Raw genomic sequence first — 27583 nt, 5'->3', positions numbered from 1 at the left:
GTTTTTTTTTGACTGGTACTATCAGTGTGCAAAATAATATATTCTCTATTTCATTAAGACCAGATCATGATCTGTAGTATAGTATAAAATAATTATTACACTAAATATAGGAGATTCAGAATTGTTCAGAATTTGCTCATTAAGCAATGATTTAATCTTGACAAGATGGAAAAAAGTCTGACTTGTTTATCGTAAGTGTCTCCAAAGTAATGTTTAAAAGTCATGTGAAGAAATATTTTGCATGTTTCTATGATGTAATTGTTTTGTCTCTTTGGTTGCAACATTGTTTTTGACAAGGAGAATGTGAATAATGTGAATAACAGCATCTTTACATTCTGCTGTATGAAGATCTAACCATGTAGATTTGGGATCCTGTTTTTATCAAATCTAATCTACAGTAAATGATTGAGATGAAGCCTGTGGCAAAACAAGTTGCTCCTGCTGTTGCATTTGGAATTTTTTAAATGTGAACTTATGAAGAATGTTGACAAAATTGTCTTAGTGTGCCATGATTTACTTTTGTTGTCACTAATATTCAGTAGTTTTAATTTGTAAAGCTCAATGAGCGGAAGAAAAGTAGAAATTTACCTAAACTGTGATTATGAAACATTGACAAGAGATGCAACTTTCAAGTTACAATATTGATTTTTATTATCAGTAGCAGATATTTGGGAGAAGAGGAGAGTAATTTAACCCAGGTCTACTTAAGTATCTCTTCATTAAAAACACTTAAGGGTTGTTGAGTTCAATTAAACAATTTCTAAAATGTACTGCACCTATCATAAGATAATATTAATATATTAGAAAATGAAATTAATGCCCACAAATGCTCGGAGACTGGAGGTTGGCTGGAATGGCAAAGAGGACGGTGGAATCAATTATATTGATTTTTGTCTGTGATGATTTTTGAGGTCATGGAGGATTAGAAACCAGGTGTACGATCCTACTGCATGTAGACAACATGTACTGATGTACTGAATGTAGTGACAGGCTGACGCTGCCTTTCAAAAACACACTAAATGCTGTTCTATCACTTCTATCACCCCAGATATTAGACTGTACAACAAAAGGCTTGTTAGGATGACATAGATTCTATTGTTCATATGGTTATTTTATAGTTATGTGAAACATTTTCATTTAGCAATAGTCTTTATTTATTTTTCATACTTTTTATTATATCATGTGGGTGTTAGTTTTAATGGTTCATCTTTTTATGGTTTTTAATCAGCGTTGGATGATAAGGAAATGAAAATCGAAAGTTCCAGTAATTTTACAGATCACTAAATAGAATCTTTAATCTTGAATACTGCTGCATCAGTGACATCTATAAACAAAAACTGTTTGATCCTCCAGTAAGATGAATGGATCTTTATTGTTTTTGCTATCAGAGTAATTGAAGTGGTTTATAACGAAGAAGATAAAGTCTAAAGAAGCAAGATAATGTTAAAACAGGTCCTTTAACTGTAGAGCTAAACAGTAAATGAATTATGATGCAGTATTTTATTGATCACTTTTATCACTATTCTCAAGTTACATTCTGAATTAAAACCCAATCTGTCAAAACAGATTCAGTTCAACTTCATGCAGGTTTTGACTTGTGTTGTTTATTTGTATTTCAGTTGAAACTGTTGCATGATCAGTTATATATGAGTCCCGATAATTCAGCACAATAAACCTGCTGAAGTGTGAGGAACAAGAAAAAAGTTTTTGAGATAAGATAATAAAGAAAATGGTACATTTAGCAATTCTCATGTCCAAACTTTAACCCTCTTAATTATTTTACAACTCTTGTTGCTTTGACATATAGAATTGTGAGGTTAAAGTACAATGTAGGAGGACAACCGCTTGTTCTTTAACTGTGTAAACTAATCTTTGATTCCTAAGAAAAATAAGAGACAGACGTGCCTGGTTTCCAAAGTTTTTAAGAGTGGACCCTCGGCCTGCAGGACTGACCTTTGTAGCCCTCTAAGTGGGGGTTGATCAGGTGTGCTCAACAGACTCAGAAAGACCTCCTCAGAAACCATCTTCATAAGTTGAATTATGACATGAACTAAAAGCATGAACTGACCCTAAAAGCCACTTGGACCAGAGAAAAACAACTCCCACCTGAGATGGAACACAGACTGTCTTATCACTAACGCCATAAAACTAACACCATTCCTGAGGACTTTGTGAAGCCTCCCTGCAAATCTGAGCCAAACCTGAAATCCATGAAAATTAAATGTCTAATCATTATGCAAATTATGTCATATCATTTGTCATGTAAATACAAAAGAATGGTATAACTTTCATAATTGTGTGACTATCTACTAAAGGGATACAGGACTTTGAAATTATTAACCTTTGTACAACATGTAACCATACTGCCCTCTATTGACAAGAGTCAAATTCATGTATGTTCAAGTTCATGAATGTTTGATAACCATGTATTTGTATTTTAAAATCACCCAAGTGTTTAACTTTTGACCCATTAACCTCATAGACAATCATATTTTAGTAGTTCAATTAGATAAGTAGTTATATTGAAAGAATGAAGTTTCTGAAGCAATAGGAATGTAAAGATATAATATTTGAAGGATTTGAGTTTAAAGTTTCTTTTATTGTTAAATAAATAGTCACATTGAATGCTTTTATATTATGAAGTAAGCGTTATGTTGAATGATATAATTAAATATGTTTCTGAAAGTAATCTAATCACATAAGTGTTGCCTAACTTTATTTCCTTTCACTATAAAATTTGAGCGTAGTCAGACTAAACTTTATTCGGCTCTCAACTGAAGTTACTACAAGCAAACTAAAGCCTGAATCTTCAACTTAAACTCTGAAGAAGACTGAAGAAGAAGAACGCTTGAAACTGAACCTCTACCTGCTCTGTGAGAGCAATACTGCAAACTAGAGGTGAAGCCGGCCTAAAGACACTTTCAGAGCAGCCTGAAACGGTTTGGTTCTTTACCGGCATTCAACATCTCTGCACCTACAAAGACGTACCAGCAGCCCACAGCTGATCCAGGCTCTTTAACTGCCAAATACCGCTGGTGATGCTGCACCAAACAGCGCTGGACCTGCCGAGATGACGCCTCTACCATGATGAGCGCAGTCAAAGGGTTTCTGTGACGGGCATGTAGATGTCTTCAGACTCGGGCTGTTTTCAGACAGTGCAAGAAGGAGAAAAAACATCACTTCCTTTGTCCACTATTTTGCCTGCTGCTGGGGCTGTTTTGCTGCAATTTCATAGGGGGCGCTATTCAGCCAGTTTGCATCACTGATGGAATATTGTCATGTAGACGTGTTCAGACCGGGAGTCTTATCAAACATTTAAAGTGTTGGATATGAAAAGAGTACATTTAGTTATTAGTAATAATTCCTAATTATCTGAGATAATTAGGAATTATGAAATTGAGAAATTACGTTTATAATAATATAATATAATAATAAAGTTTGGTCCAGACTGGAGCATTTACAATAAAGTTATAGCCACTTCCTCTGTCATGGCGAAACATCAAATCTCAACGGTGTGAGGATGACAATTTTCTGCAGGGTGAGACATGTCTGTCTTGCTCACACCTCTGTTATCAAAATTATGCAAGTTTTGGGCCCATTCACTTGAATTTACATTAATAACTTGAAAACTTTTGATGAGTTTGTGTATAAAAGAAATTCACTTCCTAATTTTCATCAAGTCTATTTTTAGAAAAGGAAAGACTTTTAACCCACATGACCTGGTGAAAGTTTGATTGACATGTGTACTGTCAGGTGTGTAGAGACAATAAGAAACTGCAGCTGGACACAGAAAAATACTCATATATTAGAATGGAGAGTGTGAGTGAACCCACACCTTTTTGAACATTTACTGCTTCCACATAGTTTTAGATACAAACTTCATTTGAACTTAAAATGTCACAAGACTTTGACCTACAAATCTTGAATTTGCATGTTTTTAGGGCCTGAGTCCCAAAGGGACACATGTCAATCAAACTTTCACCAGGTCATGTGGGTTAAAAGTCTTTACTTCTCTAAAAGTAGACTTTAAAAATTAGGAAATTAATTTGTTTTAAACACAAACTAATCAAGAGTTTTCAATTTACTAATTGAAATTCAAGTGAATGGGCCCAAAACTTGCATAATTTTGATAACAGAGGTGTGAGCAAGACAGACATGTCTCACCCTGCAGAAAATTCTCATCCTCACACCGTTGAGATTTGATGCTTCGCCATGACAGAGGAAGTATAACTATAACTTTATTGTAAATGCTCCAGTCTGCACCAAACTTTTGTTAGATCTCCACCATAATGTCACACAGAGAAAAGCCTACATGCAAACTCTGAGGCCTGGCCACGAGCCTCTGTTTCTTTGTTCCCTGGAAACAAAGGAATCTGCTCACAAACTCCATTTCCACTGATGTCTTGCAATTTCGCACCTAGGTGCGAACCCACCAGGAAGTGTCAGGCTCTCGTCTCTGATTGGCAGAGACGTATCAACAACACAGGGAGTCATGGCAACAGAGCTGTGACGTCACTCCCTTTTTAAACACGGATCGGGAACAAATCTCGTTCTCTGTTAGTGTATCTGTGCCCAGGGAAGGTTCGCTTTTTCAATCAAGCCAGATTACCATTGAAGAGGAACTGTATATGTGTGCTTATTCCCGTTTTTCTTTGGAGCTTTTCCCTTGCTGGACGAGACGAGACTTCAACCCGTGTTCGCCTGAGCACTTTTACCAGATCCGCGAGAGACTGTTGTTGCAACACAACACTGTCACCTTGACCTGCAGAAGGAGGAAAAGAGTTTCTTCACGGAGAAGTGCATAACTTCTACGTCTTGCTGTCTACCGACTGAGTCGACCATCATGCATTTCTTCGCTGCCCCACCGAAAAACCAGCGCCATCAGCCTTGAGGAACAAGGATGGCTCCGCCAGTACCACGCATCGGAGGACTTGCTGCTGGATCTCACTGACAGACTCTCACACACATACACACACACACCGGTTTGCTTTGGAGAGCGACATAAGAGGTTGTCTGGGCAGAGATAATATTAGATTTGTGTGTTTATAAGCTTAGTGCATGTACTGTTGTGTGTCTTCAACGGACCGCTGGGTCCCATTTGCTGCTATACTCTGAGGAGTATATTTAGGGCCTGAGCCCCAAAGGGGTGAAGACCCTCTTTTATCTGCTCTCTTTCTTTCTTTCTGTCTTTCTTTCTTTCTTTCTTTATTATATCGCCACTTCAGACCTAAATTTGACCCCTTAAACATGTTCAAAAACTCACCAAATTTGGCATGCATCTCTCTACGATCGAACCAAAACTCAATTACTCGCCTCAACAAGACCTACAAATCATATGCTGACACCCCTGACCTAAATCCAACAGGAAGTCCACAATTCACCCATGAAAGTATGACTTTGTGCCAATTTTGGACCCCGAACAAACGCTATCTCTTCCTAGGGCGTTAATGGTATCGGCTTCAAACTTTACATGACTTATCACACTGTGCTGAACAAAATTGATTAAAAACTTTGTAATAACTCGAACGGTTTAGATATTATAAGCCCCGAAAGTTGTAGTGCCACATCACTCCTTACAATGTAAACCAATGGGGAGGCAATCCACTTTCAAACCTGTATCAATGGATTTGCGAAGGAAATTCCTACTGAAATGTGATTTTTAATGTAAGATTTGGCCAAAGTCGTGGGATTTATGAAGATATTTCCAATAGAAGACTGCTCTGAAATCCTGCTCTCAATCTGACAGGGAGAAGGAGGGAAGAAAGGCGGGGGATGGGTGTGACAGTTGAATGTAGCTCAGTTTTGTAGGATATAGCAGAAAGGTCTATATACTTATAGTACATTATATACAAACTTTGTATGAAGTTTGGGGTTATTATCATTTATTTTACAATAATTGTAGGTCTTATATGTATAATCAGTAGTGGGGATTACCTATGAAGGGAAGGGAAAAATGGAGTGAGGGTGACTCTTAAGTGATAAAGTGCAGTAGAAAAATAAAATCATACCTAAGTTTTGTAGCTCTGTACTGCAGTTTTTCCTCTATTAAGGCCCGAGCACTTAGCGGTTCGCTCACACTCTGCCTTCAAATATATAAGTATTTTTCTGTGTCCAGCTGCAGCTACTTATTGTTTCTACACATATGACAGTAGTGTTCAATGCTTAATTTTTTCTGAAGGAGTACATGTGCTCACAAATGAAAAATTTTGGAGCACACATAGAAATGAAAAGTGTTCAAGTAACAGTTTATTAAAGAACACAATTCATTACACACATATTTAAACTGTTTGTGTGGGTGTGTACGTAAATCAAAATTTATGTTGTCTTTAGGGATGCATGATTGTGGCAAAAATCATAATCACAATTATTTTTCCTCAATATTGAGATCACGTTTATTTAACATCTTTAATTTTTGACTCTCATTTTTGCTGATTGGTTATGGTGATATAGCACATATTTTTCCCACTTAGCTGAGGACACTATTACACCTGCAATCATATATTGCACTAATGGTCAGGAAAGACAATATATGAGGGAAGAACTCAGGAAGACTAGAGTTGCCAAGTGGGTGGAGCAGCAGTGTTTTTGTCTTTTTGAGTTTATTATACGGACAGGATTAATGTGTAGGATTTAATTTTTGGTCCACTGTACAAAGCGTAGGGTGACTATAATGTGCCTTATATGCTGGTTGCCGCTGCTGTTATAAACCAAAAAGATGAGAAGAAAAGGTATTTTCAAACACAGTGGTACATCCTGTCAGCCGAGGGATTTCCTATCTGTGCAGCCAAACACAGCAACTCCTCCACGGACTGTTTCACCCTAATGGTCCCAGTGTTTTTTCCGCAGGCTTCATTTCACTTAACTGACCGACGGACCCCCTGATTCTTCCCACTTTAACCTGAATAACAAACCGGGGCTCGGTGGTCCGGTTGGATCCAAACAGAGAGCTGGGGCTAGCCGAGAGCCGAGTGGAGGCTAACTGGTCATGCTTCCTTCTGGTCATGCTGCAGCTAATGCTCCGTTAGCCTTATTAGCGTCGCCACTTTCTGTATCCGTCGTTTCAACTTTAAATCCCTCTAGCATTTCATATAGACTTATGGTTGTAATTTGCAGTCACATAGTGTGCGAGTAAATTATTTTTCCACTTCGCACATATCTATTTTTAGGTACAAATGTGAGTGAAATACTCGCACTGTAGAGCCCTGTGACAGTACACATTTCAATCAAACTTTGACCAGGTCATGTCAAACAAATGGTTCTGATTTCTAAACTATAAGTCTGACCACTTTGAAACCTGTATCAATGGATTCGCGACAAATTTTCCTACAAGAATATTATTTTTGATGTAGATTTGGCCAAAGTCTTGGAATTTATGAGGATATTTCACAAGAAGACTATTAAAATCCTCCTCTCCAACTGAGAGAGAGAAAGAGGGAAGAAAGGGGGGGGGGGGTGGGTAAAGTTAGACTTGTCAGCCCAGGTCTGAAAACATCTATATGACTGTGACAGAAGCCCTTGGACTGCACCACACTCCAGTTACTTTGTGTTTCTACACATCTGACGGCAGTGTTCAATCCTTACTTTTTTTTCAAGGAGTACATGTGCTCCTAAATGAAAAAAATTAGGAGCACACATATAATGTTAGGAGCACACTAAAAAATGTTCAAGTAACAGTTTATTAAAGAAAACAATTCATTACATACATATTTACAATTTATAACATACATATTTAAACTCTTTGTGTGTGTGTGTGTGTGTGTGTGTGTGTGTGTGTGTTTGTATGTAAATCAAAATTTATGTTGTTTTTAGGGGTGCTCGATTATGGCAAAAATCATAATCACAATTATTTTTGTTCATTATTGAGATCACAATTATTTAACGCATGCAATCATATATTGTACTAATGATCAAGAAAGACTATAGCCTATATGAGGGAATAACTCAGGAAGACTGGAGTTCCAGAGCTCAGCATTAAAACTTTAATGGACCTGCCAAGAGGGTGGAGCAGCAGTTGTTTTTTTTAGTTTATTAGACAGACAGGATTAATGTGTAGGATTTAATCATTGGTTCACAGTCTGAAGTGGAGGGTGGCGGTAATGCACCTAATATGCTGGTTGCCAACTGCTGTTATGAATCAAAAAGAGGAGAATAAAATATTTTTCAAACACAGTGGTACATCCTGTCAGCCGAGGGATTTCCTATCTGTGCAGCCAAACACAGCAACTCCTCCACGGACTGTTTCACCCTGATGGTACCGGAGTTTCTCCCGTAGGTTTCACTTCACTCAGCTGGCCAACAGACCCGCTGCTTCTTCCCACTTTAACCTGAATAACAAACCGGGGCTTGGTGGTCCGGTTGGATCTAAACAGAGAGCTGGGGCTAGCTGAGGGGCTAGTGGAGGCTAACTGGTTGTGCTTCTTTCCAGTCATGCTGCAGCTAACGCTCCCCTAGCCTTACGAGCGTCGCCACTTCCTGTATCCGTTGTTTCAACTTTAAATCCCTCTTTCATATAGTGTTATGGTTGTAATTTGTAGTCGCACAGTGTGTGAGTAAATTATTTCTCCACTTCACACATCTATTTTTAGGGGCAAATGCAAGTGAAATACTCACACTGTAGAGCCCAGTGACAGTACACATTTCAATCAAACTTTGACCAGATCATGTGGGTTAAAAGTGTTTACTTTTCTAAAAATAGACAATGAAAAATAGGAAATTAATTAGTTTTACACACAAACTCATCAAGACTGTTCAATTTACTAATTAAGCGGGCTCAAAACTTGCACAATTTTTATGACACAGGTGTGAGCAACTCAGTCTTATATGACAAACATCATCTGATTCACATGAAATTTTCAAGGTGTGCTCTACAGTTGATATACAGCGACATGATGTTCACTTAATGGGTGTTTTCTAGCAGCATATAGTGGACTCAGGAAATGATATTTAACTCTGATGTTAGATAACAGTGAAAAACTAAAGTTATACGTCTTTGTCCAGCAAGTACTAGTAACAATGTACATTTAAACGTACGACATATAGAAGTGCAATCAAACTGGTTGAATAGCGCCCCCTACGAAATTGCAGCAAAGCAGCCCCAGCAGCAGGCAAAATAGTGAACAAAGGAAGTGATGTTTATCTCCCTCTTGAACTGTCTGAAAACAGCCCGGGTCTGAAGACAACATCATGCCCGTGACAGAAGATCTTCGACTGCGCCATGGCCTGACATGCACGGAGGCGCGAGGGCCTGTTCAATGCTGCTTGCAGCTTTAATTTAAGTTGTTGCCTGTTTAGTTGTGTTCACCGCACCATATTGTTTGTGTTATCCCATTCGGGATTTTTGTGTTTGTGCCACCGTGAGTGAAAAGTAAGTTGCTTTGTCAGTTCACAACCAGACAACGTGCGTACAGACAACCGTCCGTATGCGTGTTCTCTGTAGATAAAGCAACCACTTCTCTCCTCTCACGGTTGCGGGACGGAGAGTTGGTCTTCCCCCTTCTCTTTCCCTCTCTCTTTTACTAACATACACACATGCTAGCACACCTTACATCCACCTAATTACACACGTTTTCCACACATCTGATGGTCAGATAATGTCGAACTGTCGCCCCCCCCTTTTTTTTCTGTGTTATCCGCCATCAGCCATGTGTGTGCAGAAACGCCACCGACCACCAGTCAGCGCTATCTGCTATTGTTAATCAGAATTTATAATACTTATAATTGCTTGCCTGGCGCATACGCCAAAAAAATTTCTAGCTTCCAGGTTTGCTTCCACGTTGTGCGGCCCACTGAATAGGCGCAGTAGTGTTTCCCCCTGCTTCCCCTTGAAGCTGCACCATCTTGAATCACGTGCATCGTCACCTGGCTCGATCACGTCAGCTATCTTGTGACTCACACACACACACACACACAAACACTCTCTCTCTCTCATACACACACACTGCCACACACTTTGTTTACCTGCTTGACTTTACACTGCTGCTGTTTTATGTGTGTTTACACTTAGTATTAGTTGGTAGCATAATGTTTATTAATTGACACACTTGTTGACTTTGTTGGTTCTTGTGGAGATTAATAAATACTGTTTATAGCTTTAAAGAGAAGTCTTTCTGTCATTATTGTGCATATTTTATTGTGATAAGTGGCTGATTGAGAGAGTCAGAGCTCGGGCTTTCACCTTCACTGTTCACTCAGTGATACTGATGTTTCAGGTATTAGCTATACATTGTATCTTTAATGCTCTGTGATTAAAATGTCCAGAAGTTCAAAGTTCATAAAACCCTCTGACCAACAACATCCAGTGTGCTGTAAATAGGTGTTAAAAGCTCCTCTATTATGCACCTTTACTGCAAAATGCAGAATTTCACAAAGAATTGTTACTCAACATCATTTTAACTACTTTTCCAAATCATTTTCACACTGTTATCAACTATTCAATATGATTTGATTTGATTGATATAAATTATTTGATTTGATTTTCATTTTGCAGGTATGTAACATACTATGCTTGTGATGGATAATCTTTGCTGCCCTCCAGTGTTGTGATGATGAACAACTCTGCAAACTCTGATGAAAAAAAATTCAAAGACAGAAAGAAGTGAGGAGAGATGACGGCCTTCCTGCTCCCCAGCAGCAGATGTCACTGTGCTTAACATGAATGTTGTTCTGCAGTGGAACCACTGGATGGCAGCGTCTGACATGCAAAATGTGCAGACATGAAATGAATTGAATTGAGCAAAACTGCAGCATTTATTTCTCTGTCTGTGTTGCATGTGTCCCACTGCATGGACTCCTTTATGGTGGTGCTACTAAAAATATCAGAGTTTTTGTTGAAACTGTTTAGAGAGGTGATGATTTGTCTTTATGGTCATGTTGAGACTGCATTAGTGCTGATGTTGACTTGTATTGTCTTTAGAGGGGTTTCTAAATTTATGTCTACCTCATTGTTCTAAATGGAGAAGAAAAGAATATTTGAAACACACAAAAACTCAACATTATAACAATCATAAAGGTGGATTTATTGCAGGACTGTTGAATTAGCTGCATTTAGCAGGTGTTTTTACCAATGGAACTAATTACATTCCGGAGACTTCCTACAATTTATTTCAACAGTTCTGTTTTAATCAGACAACAAATTCAACACACACGTCAAATCAACAATAAATCAAATTCATATTAATTTATTTCCTTATATGTGTTTTTATATATTTATTGTTACAAAATGTATTTTGATCAGACTTGGCTGTGAGGGTCAGTGAGTGATTCAGATTCAGATTCAGATCAACTTTATTATCCTACACAGAGAAATTCATTTGGTCCAGTGCTCCAGACATAAAAGCACCAAAGAATCCACAATAAAAACAATAGATACCCAATAAGACCTCAACATAATCATAATAAAACACATCTGATCACACTGAGACACAATAAATTCAAATAAAAACAGTCGATCCAAAATCATTAAAATCATATTTGATGTATAAGTGTAAGTAATATGATAATTTTGGTGGGTCAGTGCTGCTCAGACACATTACTGTCTACACACCTGGTTGAGATTGAACACGTTAGTCAATAAGTGACAGAGACTGACAGGCAGAGAGGTGAAGGAGTCACTTAAACTGTCCGTCAGATTATTTGTCATGTTTTCATCTTGTTGGATCAAACACAGACAGGAGTTATTAATATATGAATAAGACTGTGCAGTTTCTGATTTCAGACACTCTTAATTTTCCATTTAGAAAGCTGCAATAGAGTGTAGACTCCACACAAGGTGGACTTGACTCTTGTGCCCTCAAGTGGTAGAAGACTGAACTTATCACTACTTCACTACTTCTCTCTTGTTCTCAATATTTGCTCTTTGAACTGTGATTCAGTGTTTCACTGTGTATTCATACAACAGATACACTTTAATCCTCTTCAGATTTCATGAAGAACTTACTCCAGTGCCAAATTAACAGCATCTGCTGGTGTCTGGTGGTTCTATTTGTTAAAGGACCAGTTCACCCAAAATTACAGAAAAACATTTTGTGAGTAACCTCTTGTGATAGGTGTAGTCATGGTGATAGTTTTGGTTTTATTAGTCCAGTGTTTGAGATGTATGTCACCACACCAGTTCAATGGAGTTTCATTTGTGGTTCTCAAAGCACTGAAAAGTTACAATAAATTAAAATCAACAGCAGTGTGTTTTCTAGAAAGTGTGACTGTTACTGTGGATAATCCACAGAAAATACTGTAAAAAGATGTCAGATTAGTTTAGTAGAAAGTCTTTCCACTCAGAGATGTTGAGAATGTGTCCTGTGGATTGTCCAGAGTAAGTGGGGACATTGTTTTTAGAAAGACGTGATACTGTTGAAGTCTTTTAAATGTCACTTTTTAATGCTCCTCCATTGTACTGGGATGGTGGCAGAAAACTCAGAGACAGATATCTCAAAAACTGTGAAGATAAAACCAAAAATGGAGAACAATCCTCCAAATACCTGTAAACCTCTCTGTGATTCATATTTTATAACATTGTGTCATAAATTCATAAAATTTAAATCTAAACATGTTCTGAGTCTGTAGTGTTGATTAATAATTGATAACTGTTGTTGATAGACAGTGTTGTCCCATAATGCAATGCACAATGGAAATAAAGGAACTACTGACAGCTGGTAAAGAGTGACACCATTGTTGTCAGTAGTGCAGCGGCTTTGATTACAGCTTTAAAAACATAAAACTAAAGTCATGCATTTGTAGAAGAAAACTTTATACCCAATATTTGTGAACTTATCAAATTTGAAATTGTCAATATTAATTTCAAGTTGTAGTTTGGTGTCAAATTTTGGAGATAAAGATATTTAGCCACATGATCTTTGTGCATACAGGATATTATCACTATCACTTATCATTATACACATAACTATACTGTATGTCAACCGGTAAAAAAGAAGAAGAAAAAAACACTGACAAAGCAAACCTTGTTTGTATCTTGTTTAATTCATTGTGTCAGAAGTTGAACATGATCAACAGAGCAGAAGATGCCACATTATTCCCATAGTTGGCTTGTTTAGAGAATATTTAAACATGAGCTAAAAGGTCAGTTACAACAACATAAAGACTCTTATTCACTGACTTTTATCAAACACACATCAAAAGATCAAATGTTTTACATGTTCCTATTAGAAATTAAACTGTAAAAATATTAAAGAATAGTGATGACATGTTAGAAAACATCTGTTTCACATGACCTTTGTTCTTCATCATCATCATCAACAGCATCAACAGCATCATCTTTAGCTCATGTCATTATGTACATAGTCGTGTTACAAGATGAATAAAACAAACATCTTACTCGTTACATCGTACTTGTCAAAAAGTAAAATACAAAAATACAAAAAACAATAATAATATGTTTTTAAAAGATAACAATACTGTTTTCTAGTCTTGTTCAACACATAATATCTAAAAGAAAAAAGTTACATTAACAACACATGAAAGGACGTCTCAGTATTTGTACATGAATGAAAAAGTAATTTGCATCAACATGCAAACATTTGAACTGATGACAATTTATTTACTTTAATCTCCAAGAAAACATTAATAACTATTTTCATTGTAACATGTTACATTTTGTAAGTAATGTTAAAGAATAAAACTATAAAAAATCTAAAAAGAAAGTAGTAAAACGTGTTACAAAACAGTATCTCATTAGATGACCTTTGAACTACATAGGCCTTCATCATCATCATCATCATTACATTTTTACTTAAAATAATTTTAAAAAAAAACAGAAAAATACGGTAAATATTTAAAAGTCTGAGTAATTGTTTCTGTGCTTTCTGCCTCTTTGTTACATGTTCAGCTTCAGAAAGGCACCAAAAGTCAGTTGTATCAATATTTGTTATTGATTGACTGGTAGTAACCATTAGAAAGCCAACTGCAAACACTGAATGAACCATGCTGACATCTTCATCATGGTCATCATCATTATCTTGCACACTGGTTACTATTCACATAGTCATATATCAATATGAGCAAAGAAACAACAAACAAACAGTTGTCATAATTTAAAAAACACATTGCAAATCATGACCAATTTTTTCATGTGGTCTTTGTAGAACATCATTATAATTGTCATCATCAGCATCACAATTGTGTATTTACATGTATGCAAATAGAAACTTGAAAAAACAAAAAACAAAACATTTGTAATGATCACAAACCAAAAGTTGAAGATGAAAACATTAAACATCTTTTTTACATGATCTTGTTGTACATCATCATTTTAGTTTATCATTATCATCATCAACACCAGTCATTATCCATGAGAGAAAAAACAAAACATTTGTAATCTTCAAAAAGTAAAAACACAAAATAAAAAAGTAAAAGAAATAGTATAGAAAAAGAGACAGTCTAATAACTATTTCCAGCTTTTCAACTTCTCAGCAACTTGTTCAACTCATCATTTGTCATTCATCATGTTCACCAGACCAAAGGATGCCACAGTATTCACTGTCAGCAGCTGCTTTAGTCTGTTTGAACCACAAAGTCAGTTACATAAAAAACTAATTTAACTGATTGAATTTGATCAATCTGATTTGCTGAATGCTGTAAGGTGATTAGTCCTCATATCCTTTTGCTCCTCTCCAAAGAGTTCATTTTGTTTAAAAAAAAAAATCTTGCATGTTCCAAATTTGGTTTTGTTTAAAGACATTTGTATGTTGTTCACTTTATGTTGAAGGCATCTTTTAAACCCTTCAGTGCTTGTTCCTTTGTGATTCTCCTCCAGGCCTCTGGAACATCAGCTGGCTTGGCCTTATACTCTTGAGCAAATCTGTCATTGTATTTTACCAGTACAAACTTCCAGTAGTCAGATGCCTCTATGGTGCGATCTGGAGGAATGTGCCAGTCTGGATAGTACTTGGTGTAGTCTTTGTAAGGATGAAACTTCCATTTAGTATCTGTGTTTTTGAATTTACATTCACTTCGCACATCAGTTGTACACAGTGTTTGATTCAGCTTCTGAGTGTCTACATTTCTGTATCCACCAAGACCTTTTGGTCGATGAACAGCTGCATGATGCTGCTTGTGATCTTTGCCTCCAGCCTCACAGGGAACTTTACAAAATGGACATTGTTGTCCACAACCAAACACTCGTTTGAAAAGCTCCTCCTGTGGTTTGATTGGAAGTTTGTTCAGAGTCTCAGTGATGTTTTCAGACTTTGAGAATTCCTCCTGAAGCTGTTCTTTCAAGTCTTCTATTGATATTTTGAGGCTGTTGATAAATGGATGACATGTGCTTTGGATCTGAAACAAGGTGGTTTTTTCATCCTCCTCTGAAATTGAGATGTCTTTAATCAAATACTTCCGCATGTTGCTGATGAGCTCTGTGATGCTTTCATTGTTGTCTGGCAGTTGAACACCATCTGGTCCTTTTGTGGCCTGCTCTAAGGCTGCTGTGATTTTGTCAACTATCACCTTCAGATTCTCTTGTTTCAGTTTGCACAAAGTTTTGTTCTCTAACATTTGTTGCTGGATTTGCTGAAATATCCAATCCTTCACATATATTTCATAGTTACAAATGTACTTGTCAAAACTCTTGAAGTCATCCTTTTGCAGCAACTCTTCCTGAATGTTGTACTGGAAAGAGGAGCGGGAACTGAACTCTGCTGAATGACAACCTGTCAAAATTTCATCCACTATGTTTATTCCCAGAGATCTATTGATGTACTCTTCCACAGCAGGTTTGATACAAAATTGGACAAAATCATTTGCTTTGCGCTGACAATCATCTCTCTGTTTGTATAAATCAAGAAAATCTGCCAAGTACTGAGTCTTGTACTTCTGCAGCTGAATTTGAGGATCATTATCTGACAAGAATTTTTGATGCATTTTGAGGAATTCCCTTGAGGCAATGCCACACATGTGAAGTTTCAGATCAATCACAAACTTTGCATTTGTTTTGTGACTACTTTTATCAAGGGATTCATCTATTTTTTCAAGAAGCTCCCTTGTAAAAGAGTCGTGGTAATCTGTGTTTGTCTTCGCTTTATCAAGCAGAAACTGTGTGCAAGATTCAATGACACTGTCAGCAAAGTTCTGCAGATCTCCTCGAATTCCAACCTTCTTCATAATGGAGTCTGTATGTTCATGCCCAGTTTTAAATGGATCCTTCCCAATCTCCTTTAGGTCTTTAATGTTTTGGAATTTCTCATCAACATTCCGATTTGAGAAATTTCTTCTCAACTGTTTCAGGACACTTGCTGCGATATCTCGCACTTTCAGGCCGGACACATTTTTAGTGGCTTCAGTCCACATCTTTTCAAACTCATGTGTCAGCTGTTCATCAGACAGTTTATCAGAGTTTTTACATTCACTCAGGAGCTTCATGACCTCGTCTTCAATTCCGCCTCTGTATTTCTTCTGTATGTCTTGAGCCTTATTTGAACTTATTTTTAGCTCAAGGATACAATCCAATCTATTGTTCACAGAATAATCGATTTCCTTTGCAAGACTACTGATGCTGTTGAAAAAGTCGGTTTTGTATTTTTCTATCAGATTTACGTTCTGGTCTTTCTTTTCATAGTAGTTTGTAAGTTTCTCTTTGATTTTTCTTTCTTCAGATGCTATTTTTTCTGACACCTCTGATTTTTTTGATTCAACCAATTTGTTCCAAGTTCGAATATCAGCTTCATTTTCAGAATTTAAGATTTCCATCTCTGCTTCTGTTTGCCAGGAGAGGATTTCTTTTCTGAACTGCCATTCCCATTGGCTGAACTCTTTGCAAAGGTTGTCGTAGGCCTGAGCCACAAGAGTGTTTCTGAAACTAAAGATGAAGTTCTCATATTTCACCGCTTTCCAGACACTTTTTATCCATTCTAGAAACTCTGGGATCTGTGAGACTTTAATGCTTTGGTCTGCTTTCACTGTCTCCAAAATATTTTTCTTGAAATCTGCTACAGCTTCACTGTAACCTGTGTTCACTGGTGCCATCGGAGGGGTTCCATGCCAGAGTCCTGGGATGTTCCAGTTGTTTTTATCCATGTCATAGTCCAGCAAATCTGTGAAAGCTTTAATAGAAGGCTTCTTTTCCATTTCAGCGGCAATTTGTGTCATTTCATTGAGCTGGTCCAAGAGATGTTTTCTTTCTGACATGGTCTTTTCATGAGCTGAAACTCCAGAAACATTTTGATGCACAAAATGACAAACTGTTTTTTTACCAATTTCCTTCATTCTCAGGAAAGCGTGAGCTACAATTTGCAGGATGTCTTTCATTTCTGTTGAGTTCTCCATGGCGACATTGATAATGGTGACATCACTTAAGCCAATCACAAAGGTTGCCAGCTGGTTGTCATGCACATAACTTTCCTCTAGTTCTGCCAAATCAGGAGATTTTAGACCCTCTGTGTCAATGAGAACTATGAATTCATAATTCAACTCATGTTTCATGTCCTCTCCAACTCTGAGGAAAAGCATATAAGCTCCTCTTGTGCATCTGCCGCTGCTGACAGGAAACTGCACACCAAACATGGTATTGAGGAGTGTTGACTTCCCTGAACTTTGAACACCCAGCACAGTCAGTACTAACAGTCTGCTCTTCCCTCCAACCTTCTTGTGAAGCTCCGTCAGTACATCTGTCACCCATCTCTCTGGGATGTTGGAAGCATCTCCATCCAAGAGCTCTAAAGGATATCCATCCAACAGCATTTCAGCTGCCAAACCAGGGAGACGAGATATTTCATCAGCAGTGTTTCTTGAGCCAGAAATTGAGAACTCATAGATGAGTCCCATCTCTCTCATGTAATGCTCTACTCCTAAAGAACTCTCCATCAAAGCTTGATCTAACTTTGCAATGAGATTTTTATCTCGCTTCTTGCATTGCTCTTTGAATTCCTTGCGCAGCTCAGACAGTTTGCTCCGTGAATGTGTGTTTAACTTGAGTTTCATCCACTTAAGTAAAAAACCTCTTTCTTTTTTGTCACTTGTGGATAAGATTTTAATGAAACTCTTCATTCCTTTGGACAGTTTTTGTTTGCTTTGCTCCTCCCTAATCTTTTGTTTTTCTGCCTGTAGCTGGGATTTATCCTCTTCAAGGCTTGAGTCACCAGATTTCAATCTACACTCCTCCTTCTCTAACTGTGATAATCTTTTCCACTTAACTCCCTGAAAAGGAAGTTGTTGTTTCTTATAGTCTGGTACACTTCGCCCCTCAATGTCAACCATGATCTCCTCAACTGCTTTCCTTTGTTTTTCACTTGAGTTTTCATCCACAGATAGACCAAGTTCAACAGCTTTTCCAACCATATTGACAATGTTCAATGTGGGTGTTTCATCTGGCAGTGAGGTCTTGATGGCTGCACAAAGTTTCTTTGAAAACTCTGCAACATTTCCCCTTGAGTCTTTGATTTTCACACTGCTTTGTGGTAGCTCTAACTCTTTCACTGTTGTCTGGACAGACATCTTGTCCTTTCTAGAGTTGTCCTTGCAATTAACAACCAAGAAGAGTTTGGATTTCACATCTTGAAGAGAAGTCAGAATCTTGTGCTCATTGTCTTCAACTTTGTCCAGGAACACATAGGTAGCAGTTGACACTTGAAAAAGAAAATTGAATTGTGCGAGTGACTCACAAATGTCTCCTCTCAAATTGGCAAAGGCAACTGGTCCTGGAAATATGTCAAGATTTTTTTTACCACAGGGAAGGTACCAGCAAACCTCGACCAAACCATTGGCAATTTTTCTTTTAAGTTCTCCTCCTTCCATATCTCTGTGTATGAAGATGTTGTGATTCTGTTGGCCGCGACTGAGAACATGATTCAAAACCTGTGACTTGGACAAACTACAGTTTTTCAGCCTCACAAAGGTAAAGAATGGTATATTTGCTTGGACAATGGTGTCTTCAACAAATCCTCTTGATTCAGACAAATCATGTGGACACCACTCTTTGACGATGTCTCTCAGAGCCCACAGCATCAGGGAACACTGACTGTTATTGCCATGAGGCAACAGCAGTGGGACAGAAAACTGGCACATTGACATCTTGAGGGCCATTTCCTGTTGCAAGAAGCTGTCAGCACAAAGAAAGAGTGCGACTATGAGGTCGAGAGGGTTAACCTTGTTGTCTGCAGGGTCATCAGCAGTGTACAGGTCTAAATTAAACAGATCATTGTTTTCATCATCATCATTTTTTGATAATTGTGAACAGTTTCTGCATTCTGCATTGATTTGAAAGAGTTTCCTGAGAAAGCACCATGGTATTTTCTCCAGTGATTCAACAGTTTCATCATAAATGCTGTTTTTGTTGATTTCCAAAAGAGACCGAAGAGTGAGCTTGTTGGGATAAAATGTCTTCAGTCCAAGTTTGGAGAGAAAGTTGAAAAAGACTAGGAAAGAGAAAAAAAACACTTTAAAAATGAACAACATACAAATCAACAACCCTTTATGACTTATATGTTTGTGTATGAGTGTGTGTTTTTGTTACTACCAAAGTGTAAAGGTTTTTGTTTACAATTTCTGAATAGATGTTTTCTGTTTCAAAGGATTCTGGTGGAAGTGGTGTTAGTCTGTGATCTATATCAATTTACAATTGTAAATTTTTACTTAACAATTTACAACTTACAATTATATATCAAATTAATTAATATTTCTAATTAAGTTGTCAGGTCTTGTTGGTAGAACTGTAGCAATATCAAGTCAAAAGACTGACAAAGTATTCTTTGGTGACTTTTTACAGAAACTAAAACTGACTGTTGACACAGGACCAAAATACAGAATGACTGTAAATATTCTCACTGAGACTTTGTCAGTCTGAAATAATGTAAACAGTTTTCATTGGAATTACCTCTCAGTGGTCAACTTCCAACCCGATATAATTACACACTTGAAACCTTCTTTGTGCCCTCTGGACAACACATCCACTATGTTTTATTATAGATTTTCAACTGCTTCCTGATTCTTTTTCTTTGTATGTATATATATATATATATATATATATATATATACATACAAAGAGTGTGTGTGTGTGTGCGTGCATGCGTGCGCGCGTGTGTGTGCGCGTCCATCCATATCTGGACTGAAAGCACAGTGACAGGACATGCACTCTAGTGAAAACACATTTTTCCATACAACAGCAAATATTTCTGAATTTTACAGTTAACTATTCAGCTGTAGAAACCAACTTATTTAGACTTCTGGACATAACTTAGTGTCAGTTTCATTTTGAGTCGGATTTTGTATTTAATTACTTTAAATAAGAGGATACATGGCTACATATAATTATCTCTGTAATGGTTAAGTGTATACTACATGACAGAGAAATCGGTTCTCTCCAGGAGAGATCTAGCAGGGGAAATCAAGTTTCTCTAGAGAAGCGGGTGCACACATTTACTGTGGCTTTTGCACCTGTTGTTCAAGTGCAGATGTGATGTCATATCAGACTGAAACTGCTGTTTGCAAGTTATTGTGTGAGTGTTTGCATTGTGTGCCTCTCTCCTTATTGTATATGCATTTCAGGGAAGATTGCACAAATAATAGGAGGCATTTTGACAGAAGTTGATTATGTATTCTGCTGGATTTAAGGTCATGTAATATTCGACTGTTAGTTTTGTGGGGAAAATTCTGGCTTCTGAGGGTCAAGCGCAAACACAATGCAAATATTTAATTAAATTTAGACTTTTGTATCTAAAAAGTGATACAAACAAAAGTTAAGCAATTAGGCATTTATTAATGAACACAGTCTGATTAATAGTTTTTTGTTCATTAAACTTGGATTTGAAATTGATCATCAAGAAACTGTAAAATCACTACATGCTGCAGCTTTCCTTTTGTTGAGATATTTAGGCTCAAGTGTGTGTTTGTCTGAATTTATCTCAGTATTAACATCTATATCAACACCATCTTCACCTCCACCTGCTTCACTGTGAACTGATGCTGCTCAGTCTCTCTCTCTCTCTCTCCATCTGTTGAGGTGACTTTGAGGTGTTTATTTTTTGCGACTTTGATTTGTCTCATCACTTCATCTCCTTTTTGTTTCCCATTAACATGTTTATTTCATCCCCATGTATTAATAATTAGATTATGCTAAAGATTATAATATCACAATTAAGAGTTAATAATTGATAAAGGAAATGGCAAGTAAACTGAAAATAATTTGTTTCTTTTATTACACAAGTTGAACGTTTCTCTACACAATACATAAACAGTACTTTCAGTACTTTTTGTGGGTGTTTTAGGTCTAGACAACATTCCGGCCAATGCGTTCCACCTCTTTTGCTCCCCACAGACTGTTTGCGGAAAACCAGAAACATGAACAGAAACCAGAATGTTTCAGATAGCAAATCGTCCCTTTCCTTCAGATTCTGCTTTCGTATGCCAATATCTGTTCATAGAGATTAAGAGTTTGCTTACCTGGTGAACCCTTCACCACACCCTCTTTAGGCTGCTTGTGAAGAAAGGCATGGCCAAATTCCTGAGCAATGATCTGGAATGAGTAGAGAATAAATGCTCTATAACTGAACACAGTCTGCTTCATGTAAATTCAGGCTGTATCAAAGACAACTAACTGTGCTCTCCACCTGTGGTGTGAGGAACTTCTGTATCCTACAGGAGAGGAAAGATTCTTCCAGTATGCTGCTGACTGAGGGCCTCTCTGTGGAGTTGGGTTTCAACAGCTGTGCCAAGAGAGAACGCAGTTCTTGGGAGTAGCAACCAGACACAGGAGGGTAGAGGCCACGGACGATCTTCACCTCTAGGTCCATGCTATTGTCAGCATTAAACTGTGAGGAAACACATTTAGTACACAGTTATAACCACTGCAGAAAAAATGAAGAAAGGAAAGATGACCCAATTTCTTGTTTGTCAACTATTAGACATACAGAGAAGAGATCTAAATCAGTATGTGAGCATTATAATGCTGTGTAAGATACATTAAATCCTCATGAGTTCGTAAACAGCTCACACACAGAATACTTACTGCAGGCTTAAGAGTGTACATTTCATACAGGACACAGCCGAGGGCCCAAATATCACTGCAGAGGAGAGAAAGTCAGAGGAGAGAACAAACAAATAGACAAACTGGGATCAGTTCTGAGGGTAGATTTATATTTATTCAATAACAAGGCACTTGCAAGCTGGAGAAAAAAAGGACTTTATTGCTGAGAAAACTATGAATTGAACATTGAGACCCTGAGGTTTAAGTTTATTGACAACACTCCAATATATTTTACAGAACACATCAGACTTTATCAGTTATTGAACAATAAAGTCCTAGACTTATTTCCATTGTTGTTCCTGAGATTCTGCTTAATTTACTTCATTCAGTTAACTAAATCATGATCAGGTTACATGCATAAATGCATTAAAATAGTTTAGGTGGAAATCAATACTACAGTAACTTCCTGCTGTATATATACACAAACAGGTTTGCTCAATAAAGAGGAGACATGATACCTTCACATCCCCCAGAAACCTTCACCTAATCCTGCATGACTCACAGTCACTTCAGTGGGGAGAGAACTTGTCTGCTGGATTACTATTAAATGATAATTTACACCACAAAAGAGACAAACACAACGTAGAGCATCAAGTTAGTACCTTTTGTTGTTGTATGGTTTCTTTTTGCAGATCTCTGGTGAAAGGTAAAGTGGTGTTCCTGTGCATGTTGTTGCCAGTTCTTTAGTGCTGGACATAAGAAGAGAATAGAAAGCAGACTGTATTATGTTTTACTATTTCCATTTTAATCTTGGCTTTATAGAGATCTACAGATTCATTCAGATGACATTTTAAATACCTGTTCAGCACCCTTGAAACTCCAAAGTCCCCGAGCTGTACAGTCCCATCTTTTGTCAAAAATATGTTCTATGCAGACATCATGAAAAGACATGTAATGTCATTATCATGAGTTTATACAATACAAATAAAAAATGCATCATCACTGAGGCAAGATCATGTGGTGCATGAAGCAATACCTGTGGTTTAATGTCCCTGTGGAGGATTTTTTTATCATGGATGTGCTTTAGTGCCAGACAAATCTGCACAAACCAGTCCAGGATCTAAGAAAGGCACAGGAACGTAAAGCCACACTTAAGAGTATCAACTTGCACAATATACATCATTTGTAATTGTAATGAAAGACATATACATGGAAGTGGAATAGTGAGTGTTATATGATGAATTCTATCCACACGTTGAACAGTTTCACTCTAAAGATTATCAGGTTTATCCTCAACATTCATGATTGTCTTGAAGAGTTAGTAGCTTACTTGATCTTCTGAGAAAAGTTGTCCTTTCTGAGATTTGATCTTCTCTAAGAGGTCTCGGCCCTCACAGTAGTCCATCACAATACACAGACAGTCCTTCACTAAAAAGATTTTTATACAGCATAAGGAACATGCATGAAAACACATGTATACATCAGGATATTATTGCAGTAGATGATCTCTAATTCGTTGAGGTTACAGCTAAGATCTTGGATCATTTATACCTTCAAAAGACTCTTTATACTGGACAATGTTGGGATGACTCATGTTGGCGAGGACTTCAACTTCTTTTTGAGCTTTCTGCCTCTCTTCAGGTGACATCTGTCAAAGTGAGAGGGACAGATAATGTGAAAGAGCAACGTAGTAAAGAGGAGCTCAAATCAACAATGATACTGTGGAATATTATATAAAGGGTTCTTACTCCAGATATGTCAATCTCCTTGATGACATATTGGTGTCCATCCTCTTTGGATCTGACAAGGATGGCCTTTCCAAATGCACCTTTCCCAATTTTTCTCACCTTTTCGTACTTGTCCATGTTAGTGGAATGACTACCTGCTACCTCATGCTGGTTCTGCAGAGAGACAAGGAGCATATTGTAAAGCTGTGCTCGAGCTGATCAGGCTTTGATAACAAGAGCTTAAAAGATTGAAAAAATGTAATTTAATCAACCCAATCACCAGAACAAAACATTGGCATTGAACGTTTCTGCAAACCACAGAAACATTGAATATATACGTTTCAACACGTGTAATACGTATCATATCAACATTTCTACAAACCTAGCACATTAACATTTCTACCCGTTGAATAATGATGTTTTATGGTGTGACAACGCTGTGGTTAAGGTCTGGTTAGGTTTAGGCACAACGACCACTTGGTTAGGGTTAGGGAAACATCATGGTTTGGGTTAAAATAAAATAAAAACGGCCAATGTCTCACTAAAACCACCTGGTTTTCTCGCCAGAAAAACAGCTGCAAATGTCCTGACGTCTCATTGCATTGGTTTCGAGGTGGTCTTGAACCATACTCTCGGCTGATTTCCAACTTGCTGCCAAGAAACTTACTAACCACACCAACCCCCTCTCCCCCTAATAGCTCATATAGATCGCATGTGAACTACGTCACTTTACAAATGTTGAGATGATATGTATTTTGGAAATGTTGATATAATACATTTTGTAGGAATGTTGATATGCTATGAATTACACGTTTTGAAACGTAGATATTCAACGTTTCTGTGGTTTGCAGAAACGTACAATGCCAACGTTTGATTCTTGTGACCAGGCTGAATTTAATACACTGTTGTTAACATCAGTCATTTGGATTGTGTATCATCCTTCACAAGGGTTTATATGGCTTTTTAAGAGTAAGATTCAAGCACATTTCAAGCAGTTTCAAGGTACCTAAACCAAACAGTTCAGGAACTTTTAAGGGCTTTATCATCACATCTAAATTGTTAACATAAATTCAAAATTGCAAAATTAAAATTTGCAGAATTCCTTTATACCCACAGCAAACAATGTATATTGTCACTTTGTTTATTTTACCAGCTGTTCTTATTAACTTTGATTGTATGTTTTGATCATAATTATTTAATGCTTGCTAATTTCCAGAGTAAGAGATCGAGAGAGAACTTATCTAGTTATGAATGTCGAGTGAACACATGAAAAACTATTTCATCTCATAGCACACAGCCTCATGGTGCACTGACTATTATCGCCACGAGGCAACAGAAAACTGGCACATTGATATCTTGAGGGCCATTTCCTGTTGCCAGAGGCTGTCAGCACAAAGAAAGAATGCAACAGACAGAAAAGTTTAACCTTGTTGTCTACAGAGTCATCTGCAGTGACCAGGTCAGAGTATAACAGATAATTGTTATCCTCTTCATCGTCATCATCATCATCATCATCTTCATTATTTTTTGATAACTGTGCACAGTTTCTGCATTCTCCATTGATTTGAAATAGTTTTCTTAGAGAGCACCATGGTATTTCCTCCATTGATTCAACAGGTTCATCCGAAATGTTTTTGTTGAAGAGAGGCCGAAGAGTGAATTTGTTGGGATAAAATTTCTCCAGTCCAAGTTTGTAGAGAAAGTTTCAGAGAAACACTATTTGTACCCTCTGGACATCACACCCACTAAGGTTTTATTACAGAATTTCAGAAAAGTCAACATAGTGTCTAAATAATCCAACTCAATCACCATAACCCGATAAAGTTCCCTGTGTATTTTCACTCAATCACATTCATGGACATTTGTGTGATACTGTGAAATGTTTAGATGAATGTGAGGAAGATGGTAGGAGGCAGACTCTTGTTGAACGTGTAAAAAGTGATTTATTCAGTCCAGTGTACGAAAAAAACTAAGCAAGAGGTGTTTCAAAAATGAAATGAACACAAGCAAATCAAAGTTAACTAGCTCAACTGAGGAAAATGCAAACTAAGGCATGATCACGTGCACACAGCTACACTATCATCCTCCAATTTCTGCTCTCCCCTAAACCTACATCTCTCCCCTTAAATAGGCCCTCCAATCTATCAGGCAGAACTACATTTCTTGCAGGGGTGTCCTTTCCCTTATGCCACCTGGCATATAACAATGCTACTTGTATCAGTCAACATTGTTTACACAAAACACATCCACAGTATTAAACCTCAACCTGAGCCAAACAAGTACAAATCATATCGATACTAAACCAAGCATTTAACTAAACATAAATCCCCCCAATACTTGGTCTAACCCAGTGACATCACTGATGATGTCACCCAGCGTATAAATACAGGAAGTAGTTGGGTGCCTGTTCCTTTTGTTTGTGGAGAACATGGTGGGTACGGTAAGTAACAAAGAAAATGATTAACTTATGAAATACAGAAGTTAACCAATAAACAATAACTAAACTTAACAATACTTGTCGGTGTTTTACTTTAACCAAAAATGTTGCTGGTATGTGAAGTGTAACCAAACATAATGCAAACCACAAACAAACCTGGGATAGTCTGTGTCTGCAAGTTACAGATTAATGCTGGACAATTAATTACAAACAATTAACAAGCATAATTAAATAATAGGCTATATTTCTTTGATGGTGAAAGTAGGGACAAATAGTGTGTTCTCATCCACTTTGTCACAATGAAATAGTATAGTTTTTCTTCTAATTTTAAGCTCCGAGGTACACTTAAGGGGTTGCCAAATTCAAAATCAAATTGAGAGAGTTAGTTTCTTAAAGCAAATCATTTTTTCCTAAATGTAAAGTATTGATTAAGTCATCCAGCATCATTTTTATGGAGTAAGGATTTTATTTAATTTTTTAATGAGGGAATAAGAGGTCAGATTCAGCTTCAAATCAGATCAAATCAAATAATTCATTGTTGATTCAGATGAGCAACAGATGATAAGTAAAGGATCTGGTGCTAGATTAGAAGCAATGGCTTTAGAGATCATGAACACATCATCAAAATGTCAGACCAAAAAGAGTTGAATTTAAGAGCAAATGAAAACACTTTAGCTTAAGGTTGCCTCAGCAAGCTAGTATCATCCAGAGACACAACTTGACAGGTTTTATGTAATTTTATTTCAGAAAAGTGGAGTCTGTGTAGTATCTTGAAATTAATTTGACTAGCATTGTTTGAGACTGTGTGTGTCCCCCTCATATATCATGAGGAACAGTGGCACCAAATTCTTCCCATTTCAGTCTAAAGCTGTCTGGAAAAGGGAAACCTATGTTAGCAGGAAATCATACAGATGATTTTTTTTTTGCAAGTAGGTGTTTTAAGATAATTATTTGTAACTGAACTTGTTTCGGTCTCAAAGGCTGTTAAATGTTTTCGTACATAATCTCTTAATTGAAGATATCTTAAACTATAACTTGAGAGTTTATATTTGCGCAAAGGTAGCAAAGGTATGGTCAATGTATTGGTCTCCTACATTACCTACCTCATTACATGTCTTTTCATGCAAAAATTTAAAGGATGCATATTTCAAAACCTCCACAGAAAGAAACTGAACTATTTTACTGTTTTTATGGCTATATACCACTAAACTAAAAAATGTGTTTTCAGTGTCATAAATCCATTTATAAAGAACCTGATTCCATATGGTTCTGCCTTGTGATTAGTTAGTGGAAAATTGGCTTTAAATCCTATACAGTAGTCCTGAGGTGCAGAAAGTATAACATTGGAGAACACAAAGCATTACAGAAAATATAACTTTGCTGGGAAGAAAACAGCATAGCAGAAATGATAACACTGCAAACAACACAACCTTACAGAAGACACCATATTGCAGAAAATATGACATTACTGAACACGTAACGTTGCACCAAACAAAACCTTTGTGTTTTCTGGAATTG

General features: G+C 37.1%; 2 protein-coding genes and 1 long non-coding RNA gene across 4 annotated transcripts in view; 1 reads left to right on the top strand and 2 right to left on the bottom strand.

Moving 5' to 3' along the window:
* The window catches only part of LOC122986667 (interferon-induced very large GTPase 1-like), a 90169-nt gene extending 66403 nt beyond the window's left edge, over window positions 1–23766 (bottom strand). For both annotated transcript variants that reach the window (XM_044357974.1, XM_044357965.1), the window contains exons 1-8: window positions 23650–23766; window positions 23453–23549; window positions 23232–23329; window positions 22938–23021; window positions 22760–22827; window positions 22564–22650; window positions 21944–21998; window positions 21546–21746 (exon numbers count right to left, since the gene is read on the bottom strand). In XM_044357974.1, the coding sequence (XP_044213909.1) occupies window positions 21546–21746; window positions 21944–21998; window positions 22564–22650; window positions 22760–22827; window positions 22938–23021; window positions 23232–23329; window positions 23453–23549; window positions 23650–23766 (807 nt within the window). The remainder of the gene's footprint in view (window positions 1–21545; window positions 21747–21943; window positions 21999–22563; window positions 22651–22759; window positions 22828–22937; window positions 23022–23231; window positions 23330–23452; window positions 23550–23649) is intronic.
* Window positions 14422–27583, bottom strand: part of LOC122986704 (up-regulator of cell proliferation-like) — a 60387-nt gene continuing 47225 nt past the window's right edge. The window contains exon 3 of the mRNA XM_044358026.1: window positions 14422–19355. Within this exon, the coding sequence (XP_044213961.1) occupies window positions 14701–19355 (4655 nt within the window). The 3' untranslated portion in view covers window positions 14422–14700. The remainder of the gene's footprint in view (window positions 19356–27583) is intronic.
* Window positions 25277–27583, top strand: part of LOC122987791 — a 61815-nt gene continuing 59508 nt past the window's right edge. Inside the window, exon 1 of the long non-coding RNA XR_006404608.1 lies at window positions 25277–25330. This is a non-coding gene — a long non-coding RNA (uncharacterized LOC122987791). The remainder of the gene's footprint in view (window positions 25331–27583) is intronic.

Source organism: Thunnus albacares, chromosome 1, assembly GCF_914725855.1.
Source record: "Thunnus albacares chromosome 1, fThuAlb1.1, whole genome shotgun sequence".
Lineage (NCBI taxonomy): Eukaryota > Metazoa > Chordata > Actinopteri > Scombriformes > Scombridae > Thunnus > Thunnus albacares.
Note: the sequence above shows the minus strand (reverse complement) of the source record. Positions and strands in the feature narration are given on the sequence as shown.